General features: G+C 36.7%; 1 protein-coding gene across 1 annotated transcript; it reads left to right on the forward strand.

Moving 5' to 3' along the window:
- The first annotated feature begins 1,308 nt into the window (after nt 1-1,308).
- LOC108675526 lies at nt 1,309-27,790 on the forward strand. Its single transcript, XM_047884206.1, has 14 exons — nt 1,309-1,568; nt 4,228-4,408; nt 6,193-6,266; nt 6,862-6,902; nt 7,386-7,530; nt 8,689-8,722; nt 9,196-9,325; nt 9,408-9,571; nt 10,411-10,535; nt 17,928-19,205; nt 19,655-19,768; nt 23,042-23,061; nt 23,219-23,417; nt 27,273-27,790. Exons 1-14 carry the CDS (start codon nt 1,309-1,311, stop codon nt 27,691-27,693), a joined length of 3,186 nt encoding a protein of 1,061 aa, XP_047740162.1. The 3' UTR covers nt 27,694-27,790.
- Nucleotides 27,791-27,858: the final 68 nt, after the last annotated feature.

The raw sequence follows: 27,858 nt of genomic DNA on the forward strand, positions 1-27,858 counted from the left end.
ATGCAAGATAAATTTGAAAAAGAATCAAAATGTTTTTGAACAAAAAAATATCACTTTTAATGAGCCCGGGATATTCCTCTATTTATTAATACCTGTGATATGATATTAAATTTTTTAACATTATTTGTATTCATCTACAGCAAGGCTTTCAGCTTAAAAATAATAATATTTAGACTAGATTTCTACTCATAATTTTCTGCTACATTTGACAATTTCAACTCGGGGTTTGTACACTGGAATATTTGCTACCTAAAAGAAATTCAACGTTTTTAGCAAAGGTTGGCGTATATTAGCAATTTCCCAAGCCTTTCTAAGAAAAGCTGTCTCACGAATGTTCTCAAGAGGAGAACGTTGCAGTCAGCGTCTAAATAAAGGGTAGATCTTATTCAGGAAGTTTTGTGGATGTTCACTTCGTTAAAGTAGCGCCATTGAGCCTCAAACTGAGCAATCCGTCGTCACGCTGACTCATCATTTCCCGCAGCCCACGATCCGTGAAGAAAGTTTAACAACGTAAGGCTGGTGCCACAGACCTCGTACTAAGTTCACACACTACATTCTGAAGTTAGAATATGTACCGTCTTTGTTGTTTTGTAAATGAGAGTTTGAAATGGTCTGTGCACAACGCACTATACAAGGTTCACGGCACACAGGAGAAGCAATCACGTATAGTTGTAGAAAACGTTTAATCGGAATTTCTGATCGTCAAAGGACTTAAAAAAGAAAGGTTGGAAATGAACTTTAAAGCATTCAATCACCAATGTTAAGAACATTCTACTTGTGTTAAAAATATTAGCCGGGCTATAACAATCGGCTAACTTCCTCGCTTAGAAAAGCATTTGCATAGATGCGATGGTTGTAATTTGGTTTAAAAAGCTAGACTTATTATGAAAGGTTAGGTGTAAGTGCGAGCTCTTTCTTTAAAATAAGGCAGTTATAATATGCCGAATAATTTTTCAATTGCAATTTCAGATATCAATCTGAATTTCAGATATTTTTGTTCAGTGACTTAATGTAATCTGTTATAGTGAACGCCGGAAAGACTTTGAATACATCTGTGATATTTGATGTTGGATATATAGTTATGCACAAGTAATAAGGAAGTTAAATAAACAACAATAAATAAATAAATTTAAATAAACACAAGTTAAAAAAGGAAAAAATTGATTAATTTGCCCACTAGAATTATAATGGAAAAAAATGCTACGAAAATAAAAATATTTTCAATATGATTCACGCAATGAACCCTGCTGCAAGTTTGCTTAAATCAGTTGACCTTATTTAATTCAACTAAATTAATTCAGTTGAAGCATGGCTTCAAGTCGCTTTACAAACGAACGGACTAAGTGCCTGAAGCTTCACTGCGTTGTGCTGCTGTCTTCTGTCGCGGTGTACCTGAACGGCCTCTTCGGCGACTACGTTCACGACGACATCAGTGTTATCGTCCAGAACAGGGACGTGCAAGGGACAACGCCACTTATGCACGTCTTTGTCAACGACTACTGGGGACGGAGGCTCGATCATCCGCTGTCGCACAAAAGCTATCGTCCCCTCGTCATCCTTAGTTTCAGGTGGGTCCCGTAATCTTCCTAAGTTTTATACGCGTGTCGGCAAGAATTCAATTGTGTTTTGCCTAGGTTGACGAAGTACGCTGCATTCAGCCACTGCTAAGGATGGTATAAGTAAATTATAGCAAATTTGGCTGGACAGTTTCTTCTTGTATAACTCAAAGCTTTCGGTAAGGCTTTCTTGAAAGCTTTTGATTGATCCGCTTTTGAATTGGATTGAACATGCTGCTTGAATGTCACGACGAAAACCGCTTCACTTTATACAGAAAAAAGGCCGTCGTTGTTTTCATAGTTTGCTAGTTTCCTGTTGTCAATTGGTAAATGCTATGTGCATTTATCAGTTGATGTGAACGGAAAATGGTTGACAACGCCATCAGGTATCTCCGATCACCAGCTTCGTTACATCCTCTACTCATCGCTCTTTTTGGCCCAAAATCTAAAATAGGAAAAATCTCAATCAGGTAGAAGTTTAACTGTTATTGATTGCATACCATCCTTCATTGTATGAGGTGATAAATTCTAACGTTTTAGGCTCAGAATTCTGAAAATATAGAGTAAGATAACTAAGTATAACTCAAATATGGCATGAGTATTTATGGTATGCTAGCTTGTTCATTGGGATGCCAAGCGCTCACTGGGTATATCGCCTCATAGCTTGTCCGCCTGACTCAGCAGTTTAAAAGTTTCGAGCTTCGACCAGCAGCTTTATCTCAAGTTTACCATGGAAGCGTACGAATCCACCAGGGTGCTTGTAAATCGCTCTATAATCATTCTGGATCCTGATGAGAACTGTTTTGTCCCCATGTTTGTTCCCCCTTTTGAGAACCTTGCATCAAATTATCAACGAAATTATATAATTAAAAAAAATCACAAATCAGGCAATAAAAAGTAATGAAACAGAACATGACCTCTGGTTTAATCGTGAGGCTCAAATTGTTCACTCAAGTGGCATCAGCTATTACATAGTAAATTAAAAACACATGAAAATAAAATGCAGAATGCGTAAACTATTAAGTACGTTTGTGCACAATAATAATTCTTGAAATAAAACACTAGAAGTTATGCTATTAACTTTGAAATCTTGCCGAATTTAATACTCTTTGTCCTGAAGTACAGCATATGTAATGAATATTTCATGTCATCCTCAGTTGCTGCAATTAGAGGTTCTAGGGAATGATTTATATTTGCTAAGAAAATTTAGCATTACATTAGACTTTGTAAACAATGAGTGATCGAGGTACAGGTACATTTTCGAGATCGAGGAGAACAACAAGTACTTCAATATAACTGCACTATTTTTTGCTCAATAACTCATAGATCCTAAATTCATTTCTTTATTTCTTTCCATTAATACTTTTCAGCGCTGACTTGAATTTTACCCTGTAAACGAATGAATATTAAATAGTTGTTATCACGAGACATGAATATTTCTGGAAATTTCCAACATTTCAATGTTTACTTTGAATTGTAATTCTCGGTTTAAACCTTGATTTTAAAAAGTTCAAAATTTATGCAGTGAAAAATTGCGAGCGGCTCTCTTAACAAATTGCTTATTCATTGAACTCTGCGGAGTTCCGATCGACATATGAAATGGATATCAAAAAATATTCCGCTGTCGAACCCTACGCTCCAAACTATACAAAATGTACAATATTTCGACTCGTACGAGTCGGTTTCCCTCGATAAATTTTCGAAAACATGGCAATGCAGGAGAATGTCAGAGTTACTGTCAGCCGCTGCAGGCGTAGCTTTTGAAATAAAACTTTTGCAAGGAGTTTGTTTTGAGTTTTGGGACAATAGTTTGACAGAGATATGTGGGTTATAATTTCCACTAGACATGCAATGCAATCAAATCGTATAAATGCTCCATACGTTCGTAAATGAAGGAATGAAAATGATGTAAAATTAAATAAAAATGATGTAAATAAATTCCTTTTGTTGAAAGTGATGTAATCTATATGAATTGAACGAAACTAACCCTACTAAATTTATTGCTTCCCATATCATCCTTTCCTAGTTAGGACGAAATTAGATGCCTGTCTCATGCACGTATCATTTGTTGCTTCATTCATTCACGAAAAGATTAAACTATTAAAGAGTATAAACTTTATTGTATTATTTTTCGACTTATATTATTCACTTTTCTAGTAGACATTGATAACTTCATCGTTTTCTTCAATAAACATAAATCTTCTTCTCGAATATACATCAATCATATCTTCTTGAAAGGGCATGGATCATTTCATCACTTTCTTAAAAAAGCATAAACGATTCAACTTTTTACCACACATAGACATCATTAATTTCAGCGTTTTATAGATAAACATACATAAATTCTTCTTATCTTAAATATTCACCAATCATCAATAGACATACAGAATTGCTGATTCACATAACCTTTGAGCACCGCTATTTGGACATCTCTGTGCCATCAGATCGAAGATTCGTTGACCCAAAAAGGAAGTTTTAGCTGTAAAAATGCTGTCGAAGTCTGGGGAAATAAGTAACATTCGATTAGATCGAAGCTTTTTTAACTCGAAAGCAGAATAATAGCTATAAAAATGCTGTCGAGGTCAGGGTAAATAAGAGCAATGTAGCATTTTAACTATTTAGATTGTCATACCAATACAGTAAATGAAATCTAGCATTAATTGCTACTCAGGCTGGAGCGATGGCTGTTGGGACGGAGTGAGCCTAGACTGTCCCACGCTGTCAACTTGCTGCTGCACTGCGCGGTGGTCTGTCTTTACACCCACGTGCTGCTCAGGGTGCTGATGCTGCCCTCTACTGCCGTGCTGCTCAGTGCGCTGCTGTTTTCTGTGCATCCCGTGCACACCGAGGCCGTGAGTCAAGCACTAATTTATGTTTGCGATAGAACTTAATTATATTCCTTTACATTCTCAATACATATTTCTTTACATTATCAATTCATATTTCTTTACATTCTCAATACATATTTCTTTACATTCTCAATTTGAATAGAAAGTTTTTGTATTGAATATCAACTGATTGCCCTGCAACGAATTCGTCGCATAGACAAAATTTCAGAAAATTTTAAATTTTGTTGTTGCTCTCGACGAAAAATATTAATATTCGCCAGTTGATATGATAATGATATTAATCATTCACGAATACGATCATCAATGTGAATTCATTCACTTTGATGATCATTATCGATTAATTAAGCATTTGTAAAAAATTACCCGTAAGACTATCCCGATTTATATTATATTGAAGATTTTTGCTTTTTACATTAATGCATTGATATTAAATCCATGATTCTCATTGTAATGTTCTCTAAAATAATTTGATTTTTCTAAACAAAATTTGCATCTTTTACTTTTGAAAGTCAGTGCATAATAATTCTTCGCGATTGTGAGGAATGTTTTTCAAATTTGTTGCTTCGACAGGTTTGAAAGCACGACAAAAGTTTGCATCATAAAAACAAGCTAAAGATAAAGACTTCCATTAAAATAATTTAGCTTATTAATAACATCCCATAGCACAATGTAATTACCCGTTGCTGCCAAGATATAATTAACGTCAAACTTTATTTTGGATGCAGGCTTTATTGCGAGACTTTTGAAGATTCTTAAAGCAAAAACCTCTCTCAGCGAAAGGGCGGTTGTGAACTGGTGCTCATGCATTGATTCCAACTTATGCTGTGCATTACATGCACTTAGACACCGCATCCGCGTTAATTTAACACACTCACAGTGTCTACATGGCCAAGCAACTATGATCCTAAGAGCCATGGAACAAAATTTAGCGCCTCGGCGCTCATTTGCAACTCGATGCTCTGAAAAACGAAACACCCAAATGATTTATATTCTGAATTGATTATTTACTCCTGACTTCAATAAGGGTGGCGAGTCTCCGATATCCGGAGGCTATCAGATATTCTCTTGCTTAAAAACTCTCCTGATGATTCAATACTTGTGCATATCTTTTGGAAAATTGCTTTTCTCCTGCAGAACTATGGCCTAAAAACACTGCATATTTATACTGCAGCCAGTTTCAGATTTATGGCTACGTACGACGCCTAATTAACCGTGCAAAAACTTTAATTTTATTGACTGGAACTTTTTTGTTGATAGTTTTTGCAGTTATATGAAACCGTCGACAGCTTAATGAGCTTTATTCGCTTGCTGGATACCACCATTCACAAATTAATTGAAAAATGTCCGTAGCCAAAATATGCTGAGTGTATCCCACTTACCAATTAACTGAAGAAAAATAATAGTTCTCCAACCATTTGAATACGTTACTTTTTTCAATACTTCCCTTTAATTTCACTTCTTGCTGTTTGTTTGTTTGCCTGCTACAAATCTTATAATCGATATTTAACACACTTATTTATACCTATCTAATCAATCGGAAATTTTGCACCCTTGCGGAAAGTCACAGACAATACTTAAATCAATTGACAGAATAAATAATTTCGAGAATTTAATTTATTTTGAATAAATAAAATAATTATTTTAGGTATTTAAAAATAATATGAAAAAAGTAATTGTATATGTGTAACATCGGAGACGCTGGCCTCTTTAGAACTAGAAGTTTTGTCTTTAAAAAGTAATTTTTAAACCGCATATTATTAATATTTTCATTGTAACATTGGGTTCAGGTGACCGGCGTGGTAGGTCGGGCAGACGTCGCTGCAGCCTTCGCGTTCCTCGCCTGCTTCTTGGCCTATCACAAGTACGTGTTCACTTTTGAAATTATTCTATTTCAGCAGTCAAGATCTTTATTATTATTTAATGCTCTAAGCACTCTATTAATTACGTCTTGTTTATATCAGTGCTCGAAATGATTTCAATTGTATTCACTTAAATCGTTCATTTTTTATTGAGGAGAGTTGTGTTACTTATTTGAGATTCCGAATTGAACCTTCCATTTTGGCATCATAATTAAAATTACATATTAGATATATTACGTATTTCAATTTACAGAAACTGATAGTATTTATAGAAACTAATAGACTTATCAATGTATAGAAACTATAGAGACAAAAAAATATAACTCAGTACTCACAGCAGTGAATGACAGAGAGCGCATTTTATCGTCGACGAAAACTTGAGGTCACGGATGGACGGACAGACGGACAGACAGACGGACATGGCGAGCACAATAGTGAATTTTTTCCATAAATGAGAAAATGCGCTAAAAAGGATTAAACGTTAGCGTCTGATCGTAGTTTCAGGATTCAAATTTGAAGTTGATGCTGTAAAATTCACACGATGAATGGTGATGCATGTTCAGCGATAAATTGCAAATTTCCGTGTTGGTTGAACAGGGCTATCGAGAGACACAAGCGCTTCTGCGATCGCGCTGCAGGTGAAGCGGAAAACCGCATCACTCCGCCGTCGAGTCTACGGGAATCGAAATATTTAGATGACCTGCTTCAGAGAAGAGAGGCAGGAAATTACAGCGCATCCGTAAACTATGCTAGCATCAAGAAGCCTATCAAGAACAATACAAAATTTAAAATGACGAGGAAACAGGGAAGCACGGCTTGCGTTCTCAAAGGATCAGAAAATAATGCCGAGAGAAAGATTGTCGAGCATAAAATGAGATTCCAGTCAATTTGGGGCCTTAAAAATATTTCAGGCATGCTCTGGAGTGTTCTTGCGTATTCCCATGGAACACGCTGGAATAAAACACGCGCTTTGCCATCGTTAAAAATTAACTCTGATCCCATCAATGAAATAAGCCATATTAATTCTGGACCTAAGTGCTTCGCAAATAAATTGAAATCACGTCTGCCTTATCGTTGTCGTTCACTGAGTTGCCAACTGTGTCGACATCCACCCTCTTCAGCCTCTGATCGTCAGCCTAGACAAGCCTCTCTCATGTGGAGCTACTTCTGGGCCGTCCTCGGCGTGCTGTGTAAAGAGCAGGCCATCACGGCGCTCGCTGTCTGCATTGTCTGGGATGTTTGCCTCACCTACAGACGATTACTTGGGTATGATATCATCTACGTTTGCAAGCATTCAGGTATATTTTTTTGTTTTAAATTGAATACTTGCCAGGAACAACTTTGTTCACGTTCGCCTATTTCGTGTAGGGAAATTTTTAAATTTTTCAACAATTTTTAAAAATATAGCCTACAGACGATTACTTGGGTATGATAATATCTACGTTTGCAAGCATTCAAGCATATTTTTTGTATATAATTGAATACTTGCCAGGAACAACTTTGTTCGCGTTCGCCTATTTCGTGTAGGGAAATGTTATAATTTTTCAACAATTTTTAAAACTACAGCCTACAGACGATCGCTTGGGTATGATATTATCTACGTTTGCAAGCATTCAGGTATACTTTTTGTATTAAATTGAATACTTGCCAGGAACAACTTTGTTCGAATTCGCATATTTCGTTTAGGGAAAATTTTTTATTTTTTCAACAATTTAAAAAAATACTGATGATTCGAGAAATTTTTTAAAGCGAGATGAATTCTGGTAAAGCTGTTAGTCTCACTTAAGTTTGATTTATTTTATAAGCAACTTTTTTGAAAAGATTTGAATGTTAACTATAAGAAGCAGATCTGTCTCACAGTTTATGTTTCAATATTGTCAGATAATATTACTTTGTGTTCGTTTAACCAACAGTACATAACTGTTACTTTTCCAGTGGCTGTCAATTTATCGAATACTGTCAGCCAAAATTTCAGAGCGTAATGCATCGTACTCAAATTTAACTAATTCTGTTCTGAACTATGACATTTCTTTAAACAATCACAATAATATTTATTGATTAATCAAGTTTTCACTTCATTTTCTGTCGTGTGATCACAGTGCGGGCGATGAAATCCTTCCTGATCCCGATTCAGGATTTCATCGATCCCCAGCTAATCGATTAAATCCTTCCCGATCCCGATTCAGGATTTCATAGATCCCCAGCTAATCGATTAAATCCTTCCCGATCCCGATTCAGGATTTCATCGATCTCAAGCTAATCGATGAAATCCTTCCTGATCCCGATTCAGGACTTCATCGATCCCCAGCTAATCGATGAAATCCTTCCCGATCCCACTTCCTTCCCGATCAGCTGGGACAAATTTTGCCGGATGTTGTAGAGATTTGAGTTTGAATCTAATAGTCGATGCGCTTACTCCAACAGAGGGAGAGTTTTGGACGAGATTCGAGCATTGCTAGTGAGAACAACCCAGACTTTTCTATTGGTAACTATAAAATAGTGTTTAAATTTAACAGTAGCGTTTCAGGAAACATTATATGTTATCAATATTGCTGAGTTGAATGCATGCATTTTTAACTATGAATAAAGTAATGAAAGGAAAGCAAATTCACAAATTCCTAAGTGAATAATATTCTAATATTCCTCTATAATGTTAATATATATTATTCTCACTATTCCTCTGCCTGCGGTTACATAAAAATATTTTATAATTGCCAGCTCAGAGATAGCTGTCATGAAAGTATTATCCACATTAAATACCAGTTCTATGCTAAGTCGCGAATGGTTCTTTGTCATCGAGATTTGTATATTAAAAAATAAATCGAAAACAATTGCTGAACGAACAAATGATGACGATGAGGGAACTTTTGTTTCAGAATCATTTCACGAACGACAAATAATATATGATTATTTTGTTCCCCCCAACGGGGTACCGGCGTGGTGGTGATACGAGTGACGATGATGGGCTCCCGCCCCCTCTTCTCAGAGCAGGACAACCCTGCCTCCTTCAGCACCAGCGCCACCACCAGGTACTGCTCACTCCAGGTACTGCTCACTCCAGGTACTCCTCACTCCAGGTACTGCTCACTCCAGGTACTCCTCACTCCAGGTACTGCTCACATGGACGTACCTGTTCCTGGTAGCCCAGAACTGCTGGCTGTTGCTGTGCCCGTCATCGCTGTCGTGTGACTGGCAGCTCGGCTCCGTGCCGCTCCTGCGACACCCGTGGAGTGATGCCCGAGTGCTGGCCTCGCTGGCACTCGGAGTCGTGCTGCTGCTGCTGCTCAAGCGAGCCATACAAGATCTCGTGAGAATTATCTTGATAATATTAACAATGGCTTTCATTTATGTTGTTATTATCTCTATGAACACATTTTTTTAATTAGACTTTTAGCTAAAAATTTATTACAATTCTTTGCAATAGATTCAGTGTATTTTTGTTCCAAAAAGTCACTGCAATTTCCTCAACGCATTCCAGAGATAAATTCGTTTCTTAAGATGGATTTTAGTTATAGGAAATGCCGGTCAATATACAGATGATGAATTAAAAAGTAAGCGAAATTAATGCCTTTCTATATTAAAAATATTTAAATACACATAAATTATTCAAGTTGTCCTACAGTTTCGTTAAATCTTTTTATAAAATAGTTTTCTCCTAAGCGTGTAGATTATTTAGCGTCAAAGATTGCATCATCGAAATTGTGATGTAAATTAGGCAAAGAATTTCTAATTTCATAACAATTATCGTTTGTTAAGCTCCTTCATTTTAATCCTAGATGACAATTTGTTTCGTTGCTCGTTATCACTGGTTCTTCCAAGCATTCCTCCAGTGAATTACAAGTTGGTGGGCCGATTTGCAGCGATCTAACGAGCCATTGCCCCAAAAACGATAGGTTGCTACGCATTTTTAGCGCATTTTCTCATTTATGGAAAAAATACACTATTGTGCTCGCCATGTCCGTCTGTCTGTCCGTCCGTGACTTCACGTTTTCGTCGACGAGAAAATGCGCTCTCTGTCACTCACTACAGTGAGTACTGAGTTATATTTTTTAACGCATTACGGAGAGGGTTCTACGCATTTGCAATCCGTATAGTGTACTGAACCTATGAATAATTTTTAACGCCGGTGCAACATTTTGTTCGCAGTGTACAGAGGAAGGTCGAGCTCTACTGTGGTCGCTGGCTGTGATGCTGTGTAGTTTTCTGCCAGCCTCAAATCTATTCTTCCCCGTAGGCTTCGTGCTAGCGGAGCGCCTTCTTTATATTCCGAGGTGAGTTTTGGCTGGTGCCACGTAAAGAGATATTATGATTGTTTGTAGTTTTCATTACAATACAAAAGTTGCATGTAAACTTTTTAGCAGTAACTGGCAGCCTAACGTCTGTTGACTTTTTGTTGATATTGAACGAGAAGTCTTTTCATATTATAAAACATTTGCGTTGTTTGCAATTTTCATTACAATACAAAAGTTGCACGTGAACTTTTTAGCAGTAACTGGCAGCCTAACGTCCATTGACGTTTTGTTGATATTGAACGAGAAGTCATTTCATATTATACAACAATAGCGCAACACATGACTTGTGCATTGATAAAATAAAATTAATGAGATCAGTTAACTGTGCACTCGAATTTTGCGGATTTTCGTCCATTACTCACGAATAAGATGAGGCAAGAGTAGAAGCATTCCGGGTAACTGTTAGTTAACACACGAAACAATAAGGCATAGCAACTTATCAATTGGGTGAAGAATGGTAATGTCAATTCATTCCTCGCGAAATTATTAGAATATCCATTGTCTATTTTTACGAGCAGCAACATGGTAAATAAACTGGTGAATTTTCGGACACTCTTCAATGTAAAAAAATATATTAATCGTATAAAAATCATTACTCGTCCATCAACAACCAAATATTGACGCATGTGTACAGTGTACTCATGAAGAGAAATAAAACAATCGAACGAAAAATATATACTTTATAATGTAAACTATCAGCGACTGTGAAATCCATTGATGAAAATTTGGCGGCATTTGTGAAAATTAAAGAACGTGAAGCTCTCTTCGAACATTCAGAACCGCTAGACGATAACATCGTGAGCCACGATTCTGGCTCGATGTTTGGACGGCGCAGGTAAGGGATTTAGCGTGGATCGCTCCCGCGAATTAATATCCACGAATGTAAGCTTGCACTCTGCGGGGCCGTTACTCTGGACGTCGTCGCAACCACAGGTTACCGTTTATCTCGAGCTCCACATGCAGATTGAACGGACCAAGTGGACAAGCAAACAATTTCCTCTAGGGAAATCGTGAGTGTGCATTCGCGAGTAAATCTCTGGCCACCAATGAGACCCTGAAGCTTTTTCTTAGGGTCCTCTTTGCTCTTTCCTAATGTTCAAGGCGGTGTTTTTCGTCCTCTGTTCGAAGAATGAGGGTTGCTCACAAAATTAATAATTCTGCAGAATTGCAGCCCGACAAAACAATAGCCAAAGTATCTCATATGCGCAAGCTAAGCTCCAATTAATATGGAATGCACTGAACCGTTAGGTCTCTGCATAGCCACATTTAATGTTAAATTTTAGAGGCATCTCACAATTAGAAGTTGCATAGAACCGACAAGCAATTATTCAAATGTTTAAATAGCTTTATTAAAGCTAGTAAGTTCGGGTAAATTTATAGAAGCTCCATAGTTTTCCGACGTTAATCCGAGTGAACAAATGACGAATTGAAATACACCTAATGATGCAGACATGGTAAGTTTTAATGTCCTTCAAAATAAGGCTTCTCTATGTTCCTAAATTAATATTTTCCATATATTGTGTACTTGTGTGTGTGACGCTCTCAGTTTCTGCGCTCACAGCGTCCTATGGGTATCTAAAATATACCATCGAATGATTCGCTCCGTAATTGAATTTTAGACCTTGCCTGCTCGTATCGTGGATACCATCATATTCCATTTGTACCTCCGCCGTTGCGTTCAATACTCGAATACATTTTATTCAATACTGCTCGTACTATGAAGTTTAATTTTGCCTTAAATCTTACAATTTTCAGTCCGTATGTCCCACATTTGAAACACATACCAAAACTACCAGGATAACGCAGGGTTTTTGGGTGGTTGTTATAATGCAGTAACCTGCGGTTATGTGAGCTGCAAATGCTATCTAATCTCTTTTAGATTATAGTCGTGGATTGGATGTAGAACCGGTTTGACACCTGTGTGGTGTGTTGGTAGAGGACCTATGTTATTACTTTTTTTGTTGGATGCTTTATGCATGTAAGGTAATCAGCTAGTATTTATGTAAATGATGGGTGGAGGTTGAGTAGACTGACTTTGTTTTTTGGTTCGGTATTACAAACCAAACTGTTGGTCTTTGTCACATCGTGTAGTACTATGTCTGTAGGGTGTCGTTATGTAAGATGTATGACGAGTATTTCGTAGAATGTGGCTAATGCTGTGTTTTCCTCTTCGTTTCCTAAAACCGTGTTTTCTAACGATGTGTATGCTCTGAGTGGTGAGAGGTGTTCGAATAATCTGTTTAAAATTTTATCAAAAAGCCGTCCGTGTATCTCTAGTTGTGAAATGGGGTCAATAGTTTTGGACTTGTGTTGTGCTCATTACACCAGCATGGCTGAATGACAGTAGCACTGGCATTGGACAGTGGCACATGCAAGCGGCGCTGGCGCTAGCTATTGAAGTTGGGCGGCAAGCACTACTGCGTCTAGCGTAATCTGAGGCACAACCGTTGACTACAAATTTAACTTTTAAACTGGTCCTATAGAGCCAAAGTTAGCCTAAACATGCACAGCTACACTTTACCACTGAGCTACTCGGGGCCGTAGGCCACGCAGAAATACCGTAAGCTACTTCAGTCTCGTACTGCTTGCATCCACGTGCATCATAGCGTCGAAATTCCACAGCCACTACTCGAAACCAGCCGATCATGGCCCTAAATCCGCACTTGCCTCGACCTCGACCGCACTTGCCTACCTTGCTGAAGCTAATGACCGGCTCAACCTCCTCACTTGCCTCACCTCCCCACCTTACTGCAGCCTAATAGGTTATATTTGTCCCGATTAGGATTGCATGAGTTGAATGTTGGGGTGAGTGCGGAGGTAAGGCTACGCTGGGCTTGCTCATCCATGAAGACGAGACTGACTTGAGATGTGGCTGTGGACTATGACTCAAAGCTGTTAACTTCATAGACCACTTTGCTTTCTAGAGTACTTGGTTATGAATAGGGATATGAACTATAGTGTGAAGTTGAGACCTGCTGGCTTCCAGCACGCACCCCATATAGTCGACATAGAGCGCTAGCAACAGAACAAACGACGCTAAGTAATGAAAGTGTAGTTAAGAAATGGTCAAGTTTTTGTGACTGTTGTGCTCTAATTGCAGAGTTATCTCGTATGTTCTATTATTAAAAATTAAAAATGGCACTGTACTCACATTGTGCTAAGAAGAAGCTGCATGAAGCATCATGTAATAAATTACGCTTTGTGTTGAACACGAGTGCTTACACGGATCGTTGTTGTCACGCTTAGTGCTGCACACGAGTGAACACACACATTGTACGACAATAATTTTCTGTAAGACTGTAGACAAACAGAGTTATGTACGTAAATATTGTCTACTCAATAATAGGGTGGTTATTGTTTAGACCGTCGAAAAGAATATGAAGTATGTTCAATCATATGGATGGATAATAGATACACTACATTTCCAGTATCGGAGAGCAGAGCAGATGATGCTGTCGCATTTTCACTTAGCTTGTGAAACGCGTTTCATAAGCGTTCACGGATCGGTGAGACCTGCGTGCAAGAACCAGCAGCGTGAGTACGTGGAATGCTCAGATCGAGTTGGAATTACGCACCTGAAGCGTTAATGATACACGCGAGCAACGCCCATCGACATGGACCACGACTGAGCATGAACACTTGCACAACGTGATCAATCTTTAAACGGCTGATTCATGTTGGTCTTTGATTCATTGATTCCAAATTTTGTGTATAAACTAAAAGGATTTGAAAATTGTACAACAATTTCCATCTCATATTGTATAATATGAGATGGAAATTGCATATCTACTCGTATAATATTGTGGTATTTTTAGAGGGAGTTGAATTACTAACCCTATCAAAATTTGGATGCCTGTCAGCCGCTGGCTCAGGGTCGCCCCAAATTCATTTTACGGTGTAAATTAGAAGCTCTATGTCCGCTTTAGGTTCCGGTTGCCGGAGCGAAATAAGCGCCGAAAGAGAATCTTTTGAAATACCCGTCGAGCTTGGGGCGATCGTGGGGCGCACGTGTTGTAGATAACGCAACGCAAGCATGTCTACGTACACGCAATGCAAGAGTGTTGAAACGCTAGCGTGTTGATAAGTTCGTACCCATGCACAATGCACATGCAGCGCCATGCACAACTAATGGCAGGGGGCTAGTAACGCTCGCGCTATAAGAACTCAGGCCAGCTACTGAGCAGGGTAAGCCAATGGTGGCCTGGCCAGCCGCTAATTTCGTGTGTCATTTGACCCTTATATTTTTTCCCATGAAACTACCCAAAATAGCTCCTACTGGGCGGCTAATTATGAGATGCGGCCATTTCACATCTGAATCATCTCTAATCCGAGACTGACAACCGAAACCAGACCGTCTGCCGCGGCTAAATTTTGACAGGGAAGTACTTCTATATTGCTCGAATCACTATTTGTATCCAGAATGAATTTGAAACAAGTTTATCTATATGACCGAAAGGTGAGTTTGTCTAGGTTTCTAAAAATTCCTTGATTTGAGTGATGCATACTTTTTATTACAACACTTCTCTTTAACTTCACTTCTTGTTTGTCTGTCTGTCTGCTACAAATCTTATAATCAAAATTTAACACACTTTTATTTATCCTATCGATCTGAAATTTTGTATACATGCGTAAAGTTGGAGACAATGCATGAATCAAATGATGAAATAAATTATTTTAAGAATTAATTTTTTCAATATTAACATAATTGAAAAAATAATTTTGTCAGCTACAAATCTTATAACTGATATTTGACACACTTTTATTTGTCCAATTTATCTGAAAATTTGCACACTTGTATGAAGTCGGAAGCAATGCATGAATCAATTAACAGAATAAATAATTTTGAAAAAATTTATACATTAAAAAAATTTGAGAATTTTTTTTTTATATTCAAAAATAAAATGAGAAATTCATTGTACATCTGTAACATTGGAGACACTGGATTCTTTAGAAGTGTTGTCTTAAAAAATTAATTTTTAAACATATGTTATTAATACGGTTTGTTGGTTTGAAAATAGTCCCTTATGAAATCTAAATTAACTTAAAGAGGAGTGTATAATAAATCTCATGTAATAAGATTGTAGTGGAATTTCTCAGTTAATTCACTATAAATATAACCAGATCTATTCTGATATGGCTTGGAATTCCTATGCAGTTGGAATTTGCACACGAGGAAGTAAAATTTAGAATGCTGTTTGTCCAAGTTATTTCTTTCAAGCACTTCTTCAGGGGCATTTGAAAGAGTTGGTGAACGTTGCGCTGAATATTAATTAAGTGGACATGGAAATACTGACTTGAAGTCAAATTCTGTCAACGTCTGAGCTAGTTTAACTTTTAAAACAATTTAGATCTTTAAATGACGATCAAAAATATTCAAAATAGTTGAATTATATTGAAATAATAATTTACTTGATCAAAATTTTTTACTGTTTGATTTAATTATTCACGGTGAAAGAGTGTAGCGTACATGAATTTAGCTCCATTCGTATTGAGCTTACTTCGAGATATCTCATGGAACTACAAGAAATGAAACATTAACATTAATAAAATACGCCATAAAACGTACTATTTTGCCAAAAGAACGCTAATCTCATTTGCGAGACAGAATAACAAATCCTATTATAGTTTCCGAACCATTTCACTTCTAAATTCAATTTAATATCTTTCGTTTCCGTATGACTGACCTCTTGTTCAAAAAAAAAAATTATTTTCTGTGCATCCATATATTAATACGCTGCATCCTATCCATTGCCCATAGGAAATGAATCATCGACAAGACCGAATTAGGGGCATGCGAACAATTATAGCTATTTTAAAATTTTTAAGCAATTTGAGGAAATTTTATAATGTTAGGTGTTGAGTGAAAAACAATAGGATGACTTCACCTGAACCGGAATTTTTATTTTCGTTGCGAATTGTCAAAAATTTTTTGTTGTACGTGGCAGAATGTTCAATTATTCATCAGTGGGGAGAAAACACCAGAATTAAATCTCCTTAATTCGACGGTCACCGAAAAGAATTGTTGAAAAGATATATGACGGATCGAAGCTTCGTAGACACGATTCTACACTGAGATTTTCCGAACAATACTACGTAGTCAGCGAAAAATCGGGCACATATATTATTTTGTGGCAATAAATCTTGCTTGGGCTGACACCGGACAGGCGTAGCACAAGTGATAGTCAGCATGGCTTCTCTCGCATATAGTATAGGGCTTGAGGCAGTTTTTGATTGAATGCTATAACATAAGTCCAGACCTACTTTGGGAAGCAAACAGTACTTCAAACATTCAAAATAAGACAATTGTGAAATCAGGTGGAGAATTTATTGACGGATTTTTAGACCATTATTTATCTCCCAAGGTTCACTGATAGGACTAACATACCGCCGGTGAAGACAAAATGCACTTATAAATTATCTAAATATTTATAAATTGAAGTACAGGGAAAAAGGGTATTTCTATTATATACGCTTTCCTAAAAATAAGGTACTTAATGAATGAAGTTTAGTGGAAATTCTCAGAGTTTGAGTGGAATTTGAGTCCTTTGAAAAATGGACTACTTCATTAAAATTATAGCTGAAGTGTTCCGGATGAAGATTTCTCGCAAAGCCCATTTCTAACTGATGCGTTGATTTAAGGTTGATGAATGGCCGATGATGTTTCACTGAATACGACAGTTAAAATTAATTTAAATGATTTAAAACATTTCATTTTCCTCTCATAATCACCTTATACTATTCGACATTTTTGCACGTAATGTGTGCGCTTTCTTTACGAACGAATAAAACTCATATAATATAATATATTGTAGTTAATATATTCATAACTCGAAAGCTGATTTAAGAAAGTATTGTTTGAAGCGGCAAGTTCAATTGCATCTCATCTTTCGGCTCTGACCTAAAAATTATTTTAGTTTTTTGGAAGCACAGAAATTATTTTATAGAACGCTTCATATTTTTCCGTGAGTTTTGTATTCTATCCGCAAAAAATTATTTTCCCACCAAAATTTCAGTGTGGCGCAAGACTACACTGAGAGCTATAGACTCATATATAATAGGCTACCAGTTCATTTGAAATAACTGGCAAGTGACTTTATTGAAAAATTTTCTGAATCGCCTGATTTTGAAACCTTTTTAGTATTACATTTAAGAACACCTTTGAAATTGACGTTGGTGTATTTTTACTGCCTCGTATATTCTCGTTTAATTATGTAAACTTTTTAGGTGAATAAATATTTGTCCAGTTATTTTAATAACTTATTAGGAAACATGTTTATATAAAGATTATTATTCACATTTGAATGTTTTGAATATATTTCAGATAGACATGAAGTATCCCCAATGACTAAAAACTTATTTCTTTCGTTTCAGCTTGGGTTATTGTACGATTGTCGGCATGGGTATGACCCGCCTGCTATTCTACGGGCGGCCTTCGGACGGAAAGAAAAATGGCCAAACATTTGAGGTGCACAAAAGGACCGGAGGAAAATTACCAGCGAGCCGTTTGTGTACCTCCAGTGGCGGTGCAAAAGATCTGGCAACAGAAGAGGGCAGTGGAAACAATGGCAAGTCACGGAGCTGTTTAAACAACGGTCTATGGCGGCCCTTAAGTATAAGGCATTGCACAGAGAAGAAAATATGCTTATGTGGTCTCAAGCAGAACTCAAACACAACGATAAGAGTTTGCGAAGAAACTCTGGACAAAACCACCGAAAAACCATTATCGAGGCTTTCATTGTTAGAAAAATACGCATTCAGAGATTCGTCCGGATATTCATCGGCTCATTCATCCTGCGGAAGTACTAACAATCATTCACCAATATCTTCGCCTTATTCGTCCCCTTTAGAAGCCTCTACAAGACCGCCTGCTGTCGTGTGTCATCAAATAACAAAGACATTACTTGATGGTACTCACTCGCGCATTGCAAATCTTGAAACTTCTCATCTAAGCAATAATTTTTCCGCTTCACAAGTCGCGGCCTCCAACATCTCCCAGTCTTTGTCAGCCTACTTGAAGGAAGCTTTGAGGAAGAACGACGGAAAATTTGGTTCATCAGTTAATGGGGTTCGTAATTGGAAAAATTTATCTGACATTGGAAATAAAACTAAATATCATGAAGAACCTAACAAAAATTTTGGAGAAACTAGCACTTACTACGCACTAACGTCAATGTCTGATAGAGCCAGCTACCAGCTGCGAATGGATTCGTCTACCAAGAAGAGCTTCGCAGTGTCATCGCACGACGGCGATTCGAATCTTTCATCGAAAAGAAGCCATCAATGTTTAGCATACGATACAAATTTTAGAGAACGACAATGCAAGCAGCTTTGTAGCAAAACAAAGAAGCAACGTTTAGGGAATGTAGTATACAAAGAGTTTTCGTGTAGAAATGAGGCCTTGAATCATACGAAGCACATCTGCAGCATCACCTCAAGTGCCTCTAGGATTAAACGAAGGAAATTCGAATTGTCGAAGGAAAAGAATTCATCATATTTACAATTGAATTTAAAAAACTACTTTTCATTCACATTCACACATAATTTCGCAAGAAGACTCGGGCAGTTATGTCTCGTTGCCACTTTCTTTTTCTTCGTTCACAAATGCGTCCTGAGAAACTTCGACTGGACTTCGAGAGAAACTCTTCTTCGGTGAGATTTTCATAAGTTCTAATCATACATGATAACATATTTAATTCGAAACTTCCTTCGGGGATCTATTAAAAATGGTAATAAAGAGGCATCTACAAACAAAGATTGAAGGTCAATGGTAGAAATTTTTATCATATATATGACTGTAATTTACGTTTTCTGAGCATTGAATGAACTTTATCTTGTATAATGATCTATTTTGTTGAAATATTTGTAGTAGTGAATAATCTTTTCTTGCACCCTGAATCTATTTTTCTACAGAACCGATGAAAGAGAATTCTAATTATCATTGAAGTAATCATAAAATATCAAACAGGTGGTAAACAATTTTTAAATCCAATCGAAAAACAAGTTAATGAATATCATATCTATTCTGTGCTATCCATATTATTTCTAATTCAATAATCGCAATTAGGAAAAAGTTTTCTGAACAAAGTTTGCTGTGCCAGCTCCGGTTTAGCTGTGTTGCCGCACAACGCTAAGTTTCACTACAACTACGGCAACCTGATGAGAGAGCGACACGACTACGACCAAGCGGTGCATCACTACACTCAAGCCATCAGGTGAAGACTTTTTATTATTCAATAGAATTTTCAATGCTAGTTGAATACAATGCTGTAAATGTAGTGCAAAAATTGTAGAATAAAATATTCGAATTTATTTTCTTCAAACGCTTCAACATAAAAAACTTGTTGAAGGACTCCGCTTGACCACTAATATCTGAATGTGAATTTAATTTAAATGGCAGATGAATCGCTGCCATATTTAGGACTTTTCGGCACGTATAGCTCATCAAGCAATGTCTGCAGTGGCAAAATTTCTAAATAAATCAAGTGAATTTATCGGCTCTGATTCCAATGCATCATTACTTCAACTATTATTACTGAAAATAGAACCCACATATCTGCATATTATCAGCATTAAAGAATTTGGAGCCAATTCTAAGGAAGCTGAATGACATAAAAAATGAATTGAATAACAATGATAGCTCAGTTGTGTGATGCTTAGCAATGATGAACAAAAATATTTAAATTAATCTTCTTCAAAATATAGATAGATACCTTAATCTCATTTAAATTAAAATTCAATAACTCAATAACAAAAATTCAATAGAGTTATTCAATAAAATTCAAATTTAAATTCAATAGACTCAACAACAAAAATTAAAGCATCTTAGACCTTATTAGTTATACCTAATACATATATGTGAGAAAATTTACGCATGAGAAAAATTACGCAAAATTCCTAACAAGACCGTTAAGTAGAGGGATGTGAAAATGTGTAACTTTCTTCCGGGGATGGAAGTGATGAAATTGAAGGACCTTACTCATGTCAATATATTGAATAAAAAATTGTACTTTTCCTTTAACAAAATCGACGTACAAATAAAAACCCTTCTCAAAATTTTTGTCTCAGAATGTTAAAATTTTATTATAATGTGCGATAAAATTTAAATTAAATGACCCAGTTCGCGTTTTAATCCGAATCGAGAGTATGACATTGGTAGTGTTGAAATTTACCAGGTCGCGGACTCCATCATGCATGCACATAACAATAATTATCACAGATAAAATCTTCAAACTGTTGATCAGAGCTCGGTAAAATGCTACGTTATTACTTTAGATGTCCGATATACAGAGCAATTCATGTGCTCTTCAATAATTTTTTGAATACCTCATGTTATATTTTCCACAACGTTGGCCCTAGTAACTATTGAATATTTATAAATATTCTGCATCAATATCTGAAATATTCGAAATTAATTTCCTATTTTGTTTCTGAACAGTTTTTTAACTACTAAAATTCAGTGGTACAGGTTAGGCCCGCATTTCGAATAATAATAATCAATATATTAATATTCTTTCAGAATATTTAAGATGGAGAATCATTTTGGAATAAATTGTTTCATTCAGTGAGATACTGAAATTTTGTAAACTTTTTTGTCGATTTAATATCTAGTCTCCAAATTAAAGATTATTCTCAGAATAAATTATGATGAGCTCTTCCTCCGTAAAAATTGTCATGGGGCTAACTGTCTGCATACATGAGATCAATTAAAATCCATTGTATTCATTAACATTAGTTAATGTATAGCAGCAGACAAATTATGAATCTCGATATTACATCAAAAGTCTTTAATTATTGTTATCATTATTAGAAATAATTATTCATTCGTATTTCTTTCAACTCGCCTCTTTGATAAATTAAATTACTCGACCAAACATCTTGAATTTAATTAGTAAATTGAACGGAAAGATCGTTTGTTGTTTGCTTATTGTTCGGCATTGCAGGTAGATGTTTTTAATGACCAATATTTCTTCTCATTGCTCAGTAACAGCTAACTTCAATCAGTCACTATCATGCACAACAATATGTATTGTGCGTCTCGCATTTTTAGTGCCGAAACTGCTACTTCGTCTCGCATCAATGCGTCTTTAATAAACATCAGTCAAGTGCAGCCATTATTAGGCATTCACCAGCGCTGCGATAAATTGAACTGCTCTGTTCAGGTCCGTCAATGAACATTCGTTCAGTGGAGAATTAATGACCGTCAGCTTGCAGAAGTACATTCTCATTCTTGATTGTGCCGTCAATAAACGCATTATCATTGTTAAAAAAACGGTGAAAAAACGGTCCCACCGGCATCCTAGTGGCCGGTCGCCCCGTGAAAATAAACTGTTTCGCCGTTTTAATCAGATGTTTTACGGATTTCTGGTGTTAAATTGGAATAAAAACGGTGAAACGGTGTTTCTTTTTACGTGCCGACCGGCAACTGAAATGCCGGTAATACCGTTAACGGTCATTTTTCTAACATTATAACAGATCTTCTCATTAAACGGGTTAACGCCACAAATGCAGGACAGCAGGACTTCTCAAAAACAGAAATTTAGAACAATGAGTAATGACATCCACAATGTTTTTTTGTAGGAGAAATTGAAAGAATATCGAATGTGAAACATGAAAAAAATATCTAAATCATGAAAAATTAATGAGAGAAATTAAAAGTATTACTGACAATATTTATTCTAATCGCGTTTCCTGTAAGTATCAAGTAGAAACAACATTGTCTAACGTGAAGCTCACATTGAAGCGCGTATCACTTGTAAGAGACTTTTTGTGAGAAATCAATAATTTTCACATTCAGATATTGAATAATAGGAAAGCTGCGTATTTTTTTATTATGAGGAGTGGTTTAATATTTTGACTTAAAAGATTAATCAATGGCTGGGCTCATCGGACATGATGCCTCCACAGTAGAACTCGGCTGGTTTTTTAGCGCATTTTCTCATTTATGGAAAAAATGCACTATTGTGCTCGCCATGTCCGTCCGTCCGTCTGTCTGACTGTCTGTCCGTCCGTCTGTCCGTGACCTCAAGTTTTCGTCGACGAGAAAATGCGCTCTCTGTCACTCACTGCAGTGAGTACTGAGTTATATTTTTTTAATTAAACCATTGGAATAATTTCAACGTGTTGAATATGGCGAGGTTCGATCTTCGGTTATCGAACCAGCATACAATTAGGTAATTTTGTAAACCTTTAAAGTCAATAAAAGTTCTCCAGTGTTATTTGAATATTGAATGTTAAGAATAGAATCATTTTGTAAAAATTTTGCAGGTATATCCGCCGAAAAAAACAATCATGAGGGAAACATTTGACTGTTGTTCATCTTTTATAAATAATAATCCAATCAATAATTATCCAAAACTGCAAACCATAACTTCGAGTAACACTTTTGATCAAACGTACCCAATACACACAGTACCCAGTACCTAATACACGCGTTGTGCCAGGCTGTGGTCGCAGTACCCCAGTATCTAATACACGCGTTGTGCCAGGCTGTGGCCGCAGTACCCCAGTATCTAATACACGCGTTGTGCCAGGCTGTGGCCGCAGTACCCCAGTATCTAATACCTGTCTCTTATACACATCTAGATGTGTATAAGAGACAGCGACCAAGCGGTGCATCACTACACTCAAGCCNCCCCAGTACCTAATACACTCTGTCGTGCCAGGCTGTGGCCACAGTACCCCAGTACCTAATACACTCTGTTGTGCCAGGCTGTGGCCGCAGTACCCCAGTGCCCGCAACAACCTTGCTGCGGTTCTTGTACTGCAAGGCAAGTTGCCACAGGCCGAGCAGCAGCTGCAAATGGTGGTCCAGCAGTTCCCTGTCCATCAGAATGCCGCTCTCAACCTCGCAAAATTATATGCGTGAGTATAATTTAATTGGAATGTTTTGTAATATCATTTTTAATGAAGAACTTTTAAGATGCCTGAAGTATTATGCGATGAATTACTAAGAAATGAAAATTGATTTAATTTCAACAAAATGTCGTGGTTAAAATCAATTTAAGGACATTGCACTTTCAAACCTTTGTCGTCAAACTCCATTTAAATGTCATTCTAGTTTTAGGTAATGCTGGTTAATTGGGTAATGTATTAGATATCATGTCTGTAAAGAATATGGCTCTTTGTTCGGGGGATTGTTGAGAATGAAAACGCGTTGTAGATTGTAACGGTTTCTGAAAACAAAGAATGAACAATTTGAACACAAATCGAGGTTATTCGAGATTATAAACAATATAGAGAAAATAGCCAAGTTAACAAGTAATAAAAAGGATCATAACATAAGTAAATGATAACATACCGAATTGCTGAACAATCTCGGTCAAGTTTGGTTCAAAATGAATTTTGTCTGAGCTCATTAACTCTGGTCCTGCCTAAAACGTCCCAACCTTATGTATACGAGAGAAGTATGCCTAGTAAAATTCTTTACAATGTCCTTTTTGTAATTCCACTATCTGGTTCGACTCCTGCTAAGACAATTAAGTAGTAAATAAAACAATAAATAACAATATTAAATTAAAATAAAATAGAAAAAAACTTGATCGAAGTAATGGTAAAAAGAAACTGAAAATACTAAACATTTAACTACTTTCAGTATTTCAAGTCGTCTCTGGCTAATTTTATGCCACTATAGATTATGTTCCTGCATCTTGAGCTGATTGAATTTAATAGTTATATAGTCAAGTCTCTGGGTAAGCATAATAATAATAGTTCCGGCATTAGCACACTTTCGAAACGTTTGAAACCATCTGTCAGTCAAGTATACCTGTTATTAGGCTATCAAATGTACTGCACTTTCTTCGAAGCCGTGTCGGTGGCAGCAGGCATGGCTTTCTACATCGTTGGCGCTCCAAGTATGAACGCTTTCAAGAACAGACTAGATAAAGCTATGGAAAAATATATTTTCAGATTTGGAATGCCGAGTAGCACCATATCGAACCCAGTGGAAGTCGAGTAGCTATTTTAAACTATCGTCAGTCATAAAAAGATCCGGTCAAATGACACGATTTTAGATCTTCTGTGAACAAGGCACGAAGAGTACAAGAATCGGCGACAGGCCACATCAGGCCACACTTCAGCGCCGAGATCACTATGTTATGTTATGTTATGTTATGTTATGTTATGTTATGTAATGTTATGTTATGTTATGTTATGTAATGTTATGTTATGTTATGTTATGTTATGTTATGTTATGTTATGTTATGTTATGTTATGTAATGTTATGTTATGTTATGTTATGTAATGTTATGTTATGTCATGTTATGTAATGTTATGTTATGTTATGTTATGTTATGTTATGTTATGTTATGTTATGTTATGTTATGTTATGTTATGTTATGTTATGTTATGTTATGTTATATTATGTTATGTTATGTTATGTTATGTTAAGTTATGTTATGTTATGTTATGTTATGTTATATTATGTTATGTTATGTCGGCGAAGAGATGAGCTCAAGGCCTTTATCCCGATCTGAAATATCAATTAAAAGACGAGGTTCAGATGCGAGTCTGTAATAAATATCCTTTTCAAATTCATCGGGCTGGACGAAACACCAATTGAAATAATTTATTCAGTAAAAATTCCTAGATTCTCACGGTTACAAAAGGAAGCGATAGTAAAAACCCCTCTGACGTTGGCTGGCATTGGGTGCTGTTGTGCAGCCGTGATAATTCTCAAAAATTTATTTGAAATATGAAATATAATGTTCTTTGGCAGTTGCTTTTGTAATAATTATTCGTGACAAAAAACGAATTTTTTATCAATCCCAATGTGAAAATGTATGAGCTGCCGTAGATACCGTTTACAGTAGCTGCGACATAAGCGGCAGCTGCAGTTTTGTACAATTTAAATGGTTTATATTTTTTTCTGTTTACATAGGGATCACGTTTGAAGACATCATAATTTTTAGGCGCAGTTTCTCATGTATGAAAAAAGGCGCTATTGTGCACGTCATATCCGACCGTCCCTCTGTATGTCCGTCTGTCTGTCCGTCCGTGACTTCACGTTTTCGTCGATGAGAAAATGCGCTCTCCGTCACTCACTGCAGTGGGTGCTGAGTTTTATTTTTTTCACTATTTCCAAACATGTGGTTTTTCGCTTTAAGTCTGCTAAAAAATATGCAGGTGATAATGAGGCGCGGATCCATAACACTGTCGGTATCGGAATTTCATCATGACCTGAAATATGATATTAGGTTTCGCGACCTTAAAGCCTGGAAAAACCTTGCTCGATGAATATAGGAGAATAAATTTATGATAAGACACACTCAAATTATGAAGAACTTGGTTATTGATAAACTTTTATTTCATTTACATAATTCGTGTTGATAACTTGGAATTCGATATAGTTGATTAAATGAGCGATCTTTTCTAAATGAAGGCGTGGACGATTATTCCTCTAATTCTCATGACTTGGTTTAAGCATATCATGTAAGCGAGAGAAAAATTTGTTTTTCGCCAGATGAAAACCAAATCGGTTATAAAAGGATTTCAATTCATGGCTGACAAACCTGTTACTAACTGGTAAGTAGTATCCCGTGTTACATGTTGCTGCCACAAATTAATCAACCGGTTTTGTCAGCCAGAAGAAAGTTTGATGCCCATGCAGTAAAATTCGCTAATATACGATGCGTGTTTTTACATTATTTTTAAAGTTTTCTAAAAAAGTTTTCTATGTTCTAAACTCTAAAGTTTCCCGCCACCGTTTCGCACATGCGTGCCGTGTAGCTTGGCTACATCTGTGGGGAAGCCACTGACGCCATTACGGAACCTACCGATCGAGTCATTATTTTTTACATGATTTTAAAATGCTCCGACATATTGAGAATCCCGCTTACTGCGTATTGCGAGCGTTTCTCTGTGCTCAGTGTTTCGAATTGGTTAACATTCATTGTCAAATCAGTTGAGTGTAAGATAGTGAAAACATGACCACGTGGAATATGCGGAAATGTTTTAGGGCCTGTAACGATGGCCGCACAAACATTCATGATGAGGAACGATGGAGCTTCAGTCATTACCGATGATCTGATTGAAAAATATAACTCAGTACTCACTGCAGTGAGTGACAGAGAGCGCATTTCCTCGTCGACGAAAACTTGAGGTCACGGACGGACAGACAGACGGACAGACGGACATGGCGAGCACCATAGTGCATTTTTTCCATAAATGAGAAAATGCGCTAAAAAGGGGACTGTTAAGTGATAGAGAAGCGATGATTTCGTACTTGCTGGAAAGTTTCCTGCTGTCTCAAGAAGTGTTCTTTAGGAAAGGTTAGGTCTCCTCAGGTTACCTAATCTTCTTCTTTGACGATGGCTCACAAATCTGGCCTTACGATACAACAATTGCCTCAACTTTAAACTGAATTATGTAAAACAGTGGAGTATAGTATGGCTTTCCAAGTGAAAAAATCATATTTTGAAAATTTGCTCTTTGTTTTTAAGGTCTAATTGATTTTTAATTTAGAAAAACTCCTCGTAAAACTAAATAAATGTATAATAAAAAACTGGTGAGAAAGTTTTTAGGCTGAGAAGTAAGCATTTTTTTGTTTTGCAAATCGTGAGTTGTAAGGAATCTCTCGTTGAAAATCTTTGCCTTGATTTGATTTAAAATAATATATCATGCTTTGCTTGCATACTGATGCCGGTAAAAATGTGAAAAATTCTTATTTCGAAATCAATTTGGACTTATCTATAAAAAAAATGTTTGAATTTTTCGTTGCAGGAGGAAGCAGTGGTACGAGGCAGCCCGGCGAGTCCTGGAGAACGCCTTCCGCGTGGACGCAGTCTTCAGAGACCCGTCCATCAGTGAGCAGATGGAGCATTTGCTTAGCAGTCTTCAGCAACACGACCAGAAGATACAACTTGACGAGCATCGAACTACCAGTACTAGAAACATGGAACTCAATACCAAAAATTCTGAGAAGGGCCTCGAAAAATATTATGTATATACGAAAACTTCCGTGTTAGGGACTTGCGATTTAGTGTTTGAGTCTTCAATTAACTTTGAGAATTCTCACAGCTGTGACAGAAATAGCCCAACATTGTTTAGAGTATCTGGCACAAAAGAAAAAATGGCTTCAGCTATTAAAGCTCCAGTTCTTCTTTTTCAACGTTCATCTCATTTACGATGGGGCTCCCAATGATCAATAATAATAATTTAATAATAAAAATAGCGGTTTCAGCGTTTATAAGGCCGTAGGCCTGCCACCGATTCTTTAATCACAGAACATTCACAGTTTGTTGCGGTCCCCAACTCGTAACACACTGCTTCAATTTTGCTTTGTGTTTAACCTCCCGGTCAGAATCGG

The sequence above is a fragment of the Hyalella azteca genome, unplaced genomic scaffold (assembly GCF_000764305.2).
Source record: "Hyalella azteca isolate HAZT.00-mixed unplaced genomic scaffold, Hazt_2.0.2 contig14865, whole genome shotgun sequence".
Taxonomy (NCBI): Eukaryota; Metazoa; Arthropoda; class Malacostraca; order Amphipoda; family Hyalellidae; genus Hyalella; species Hyalella azteca.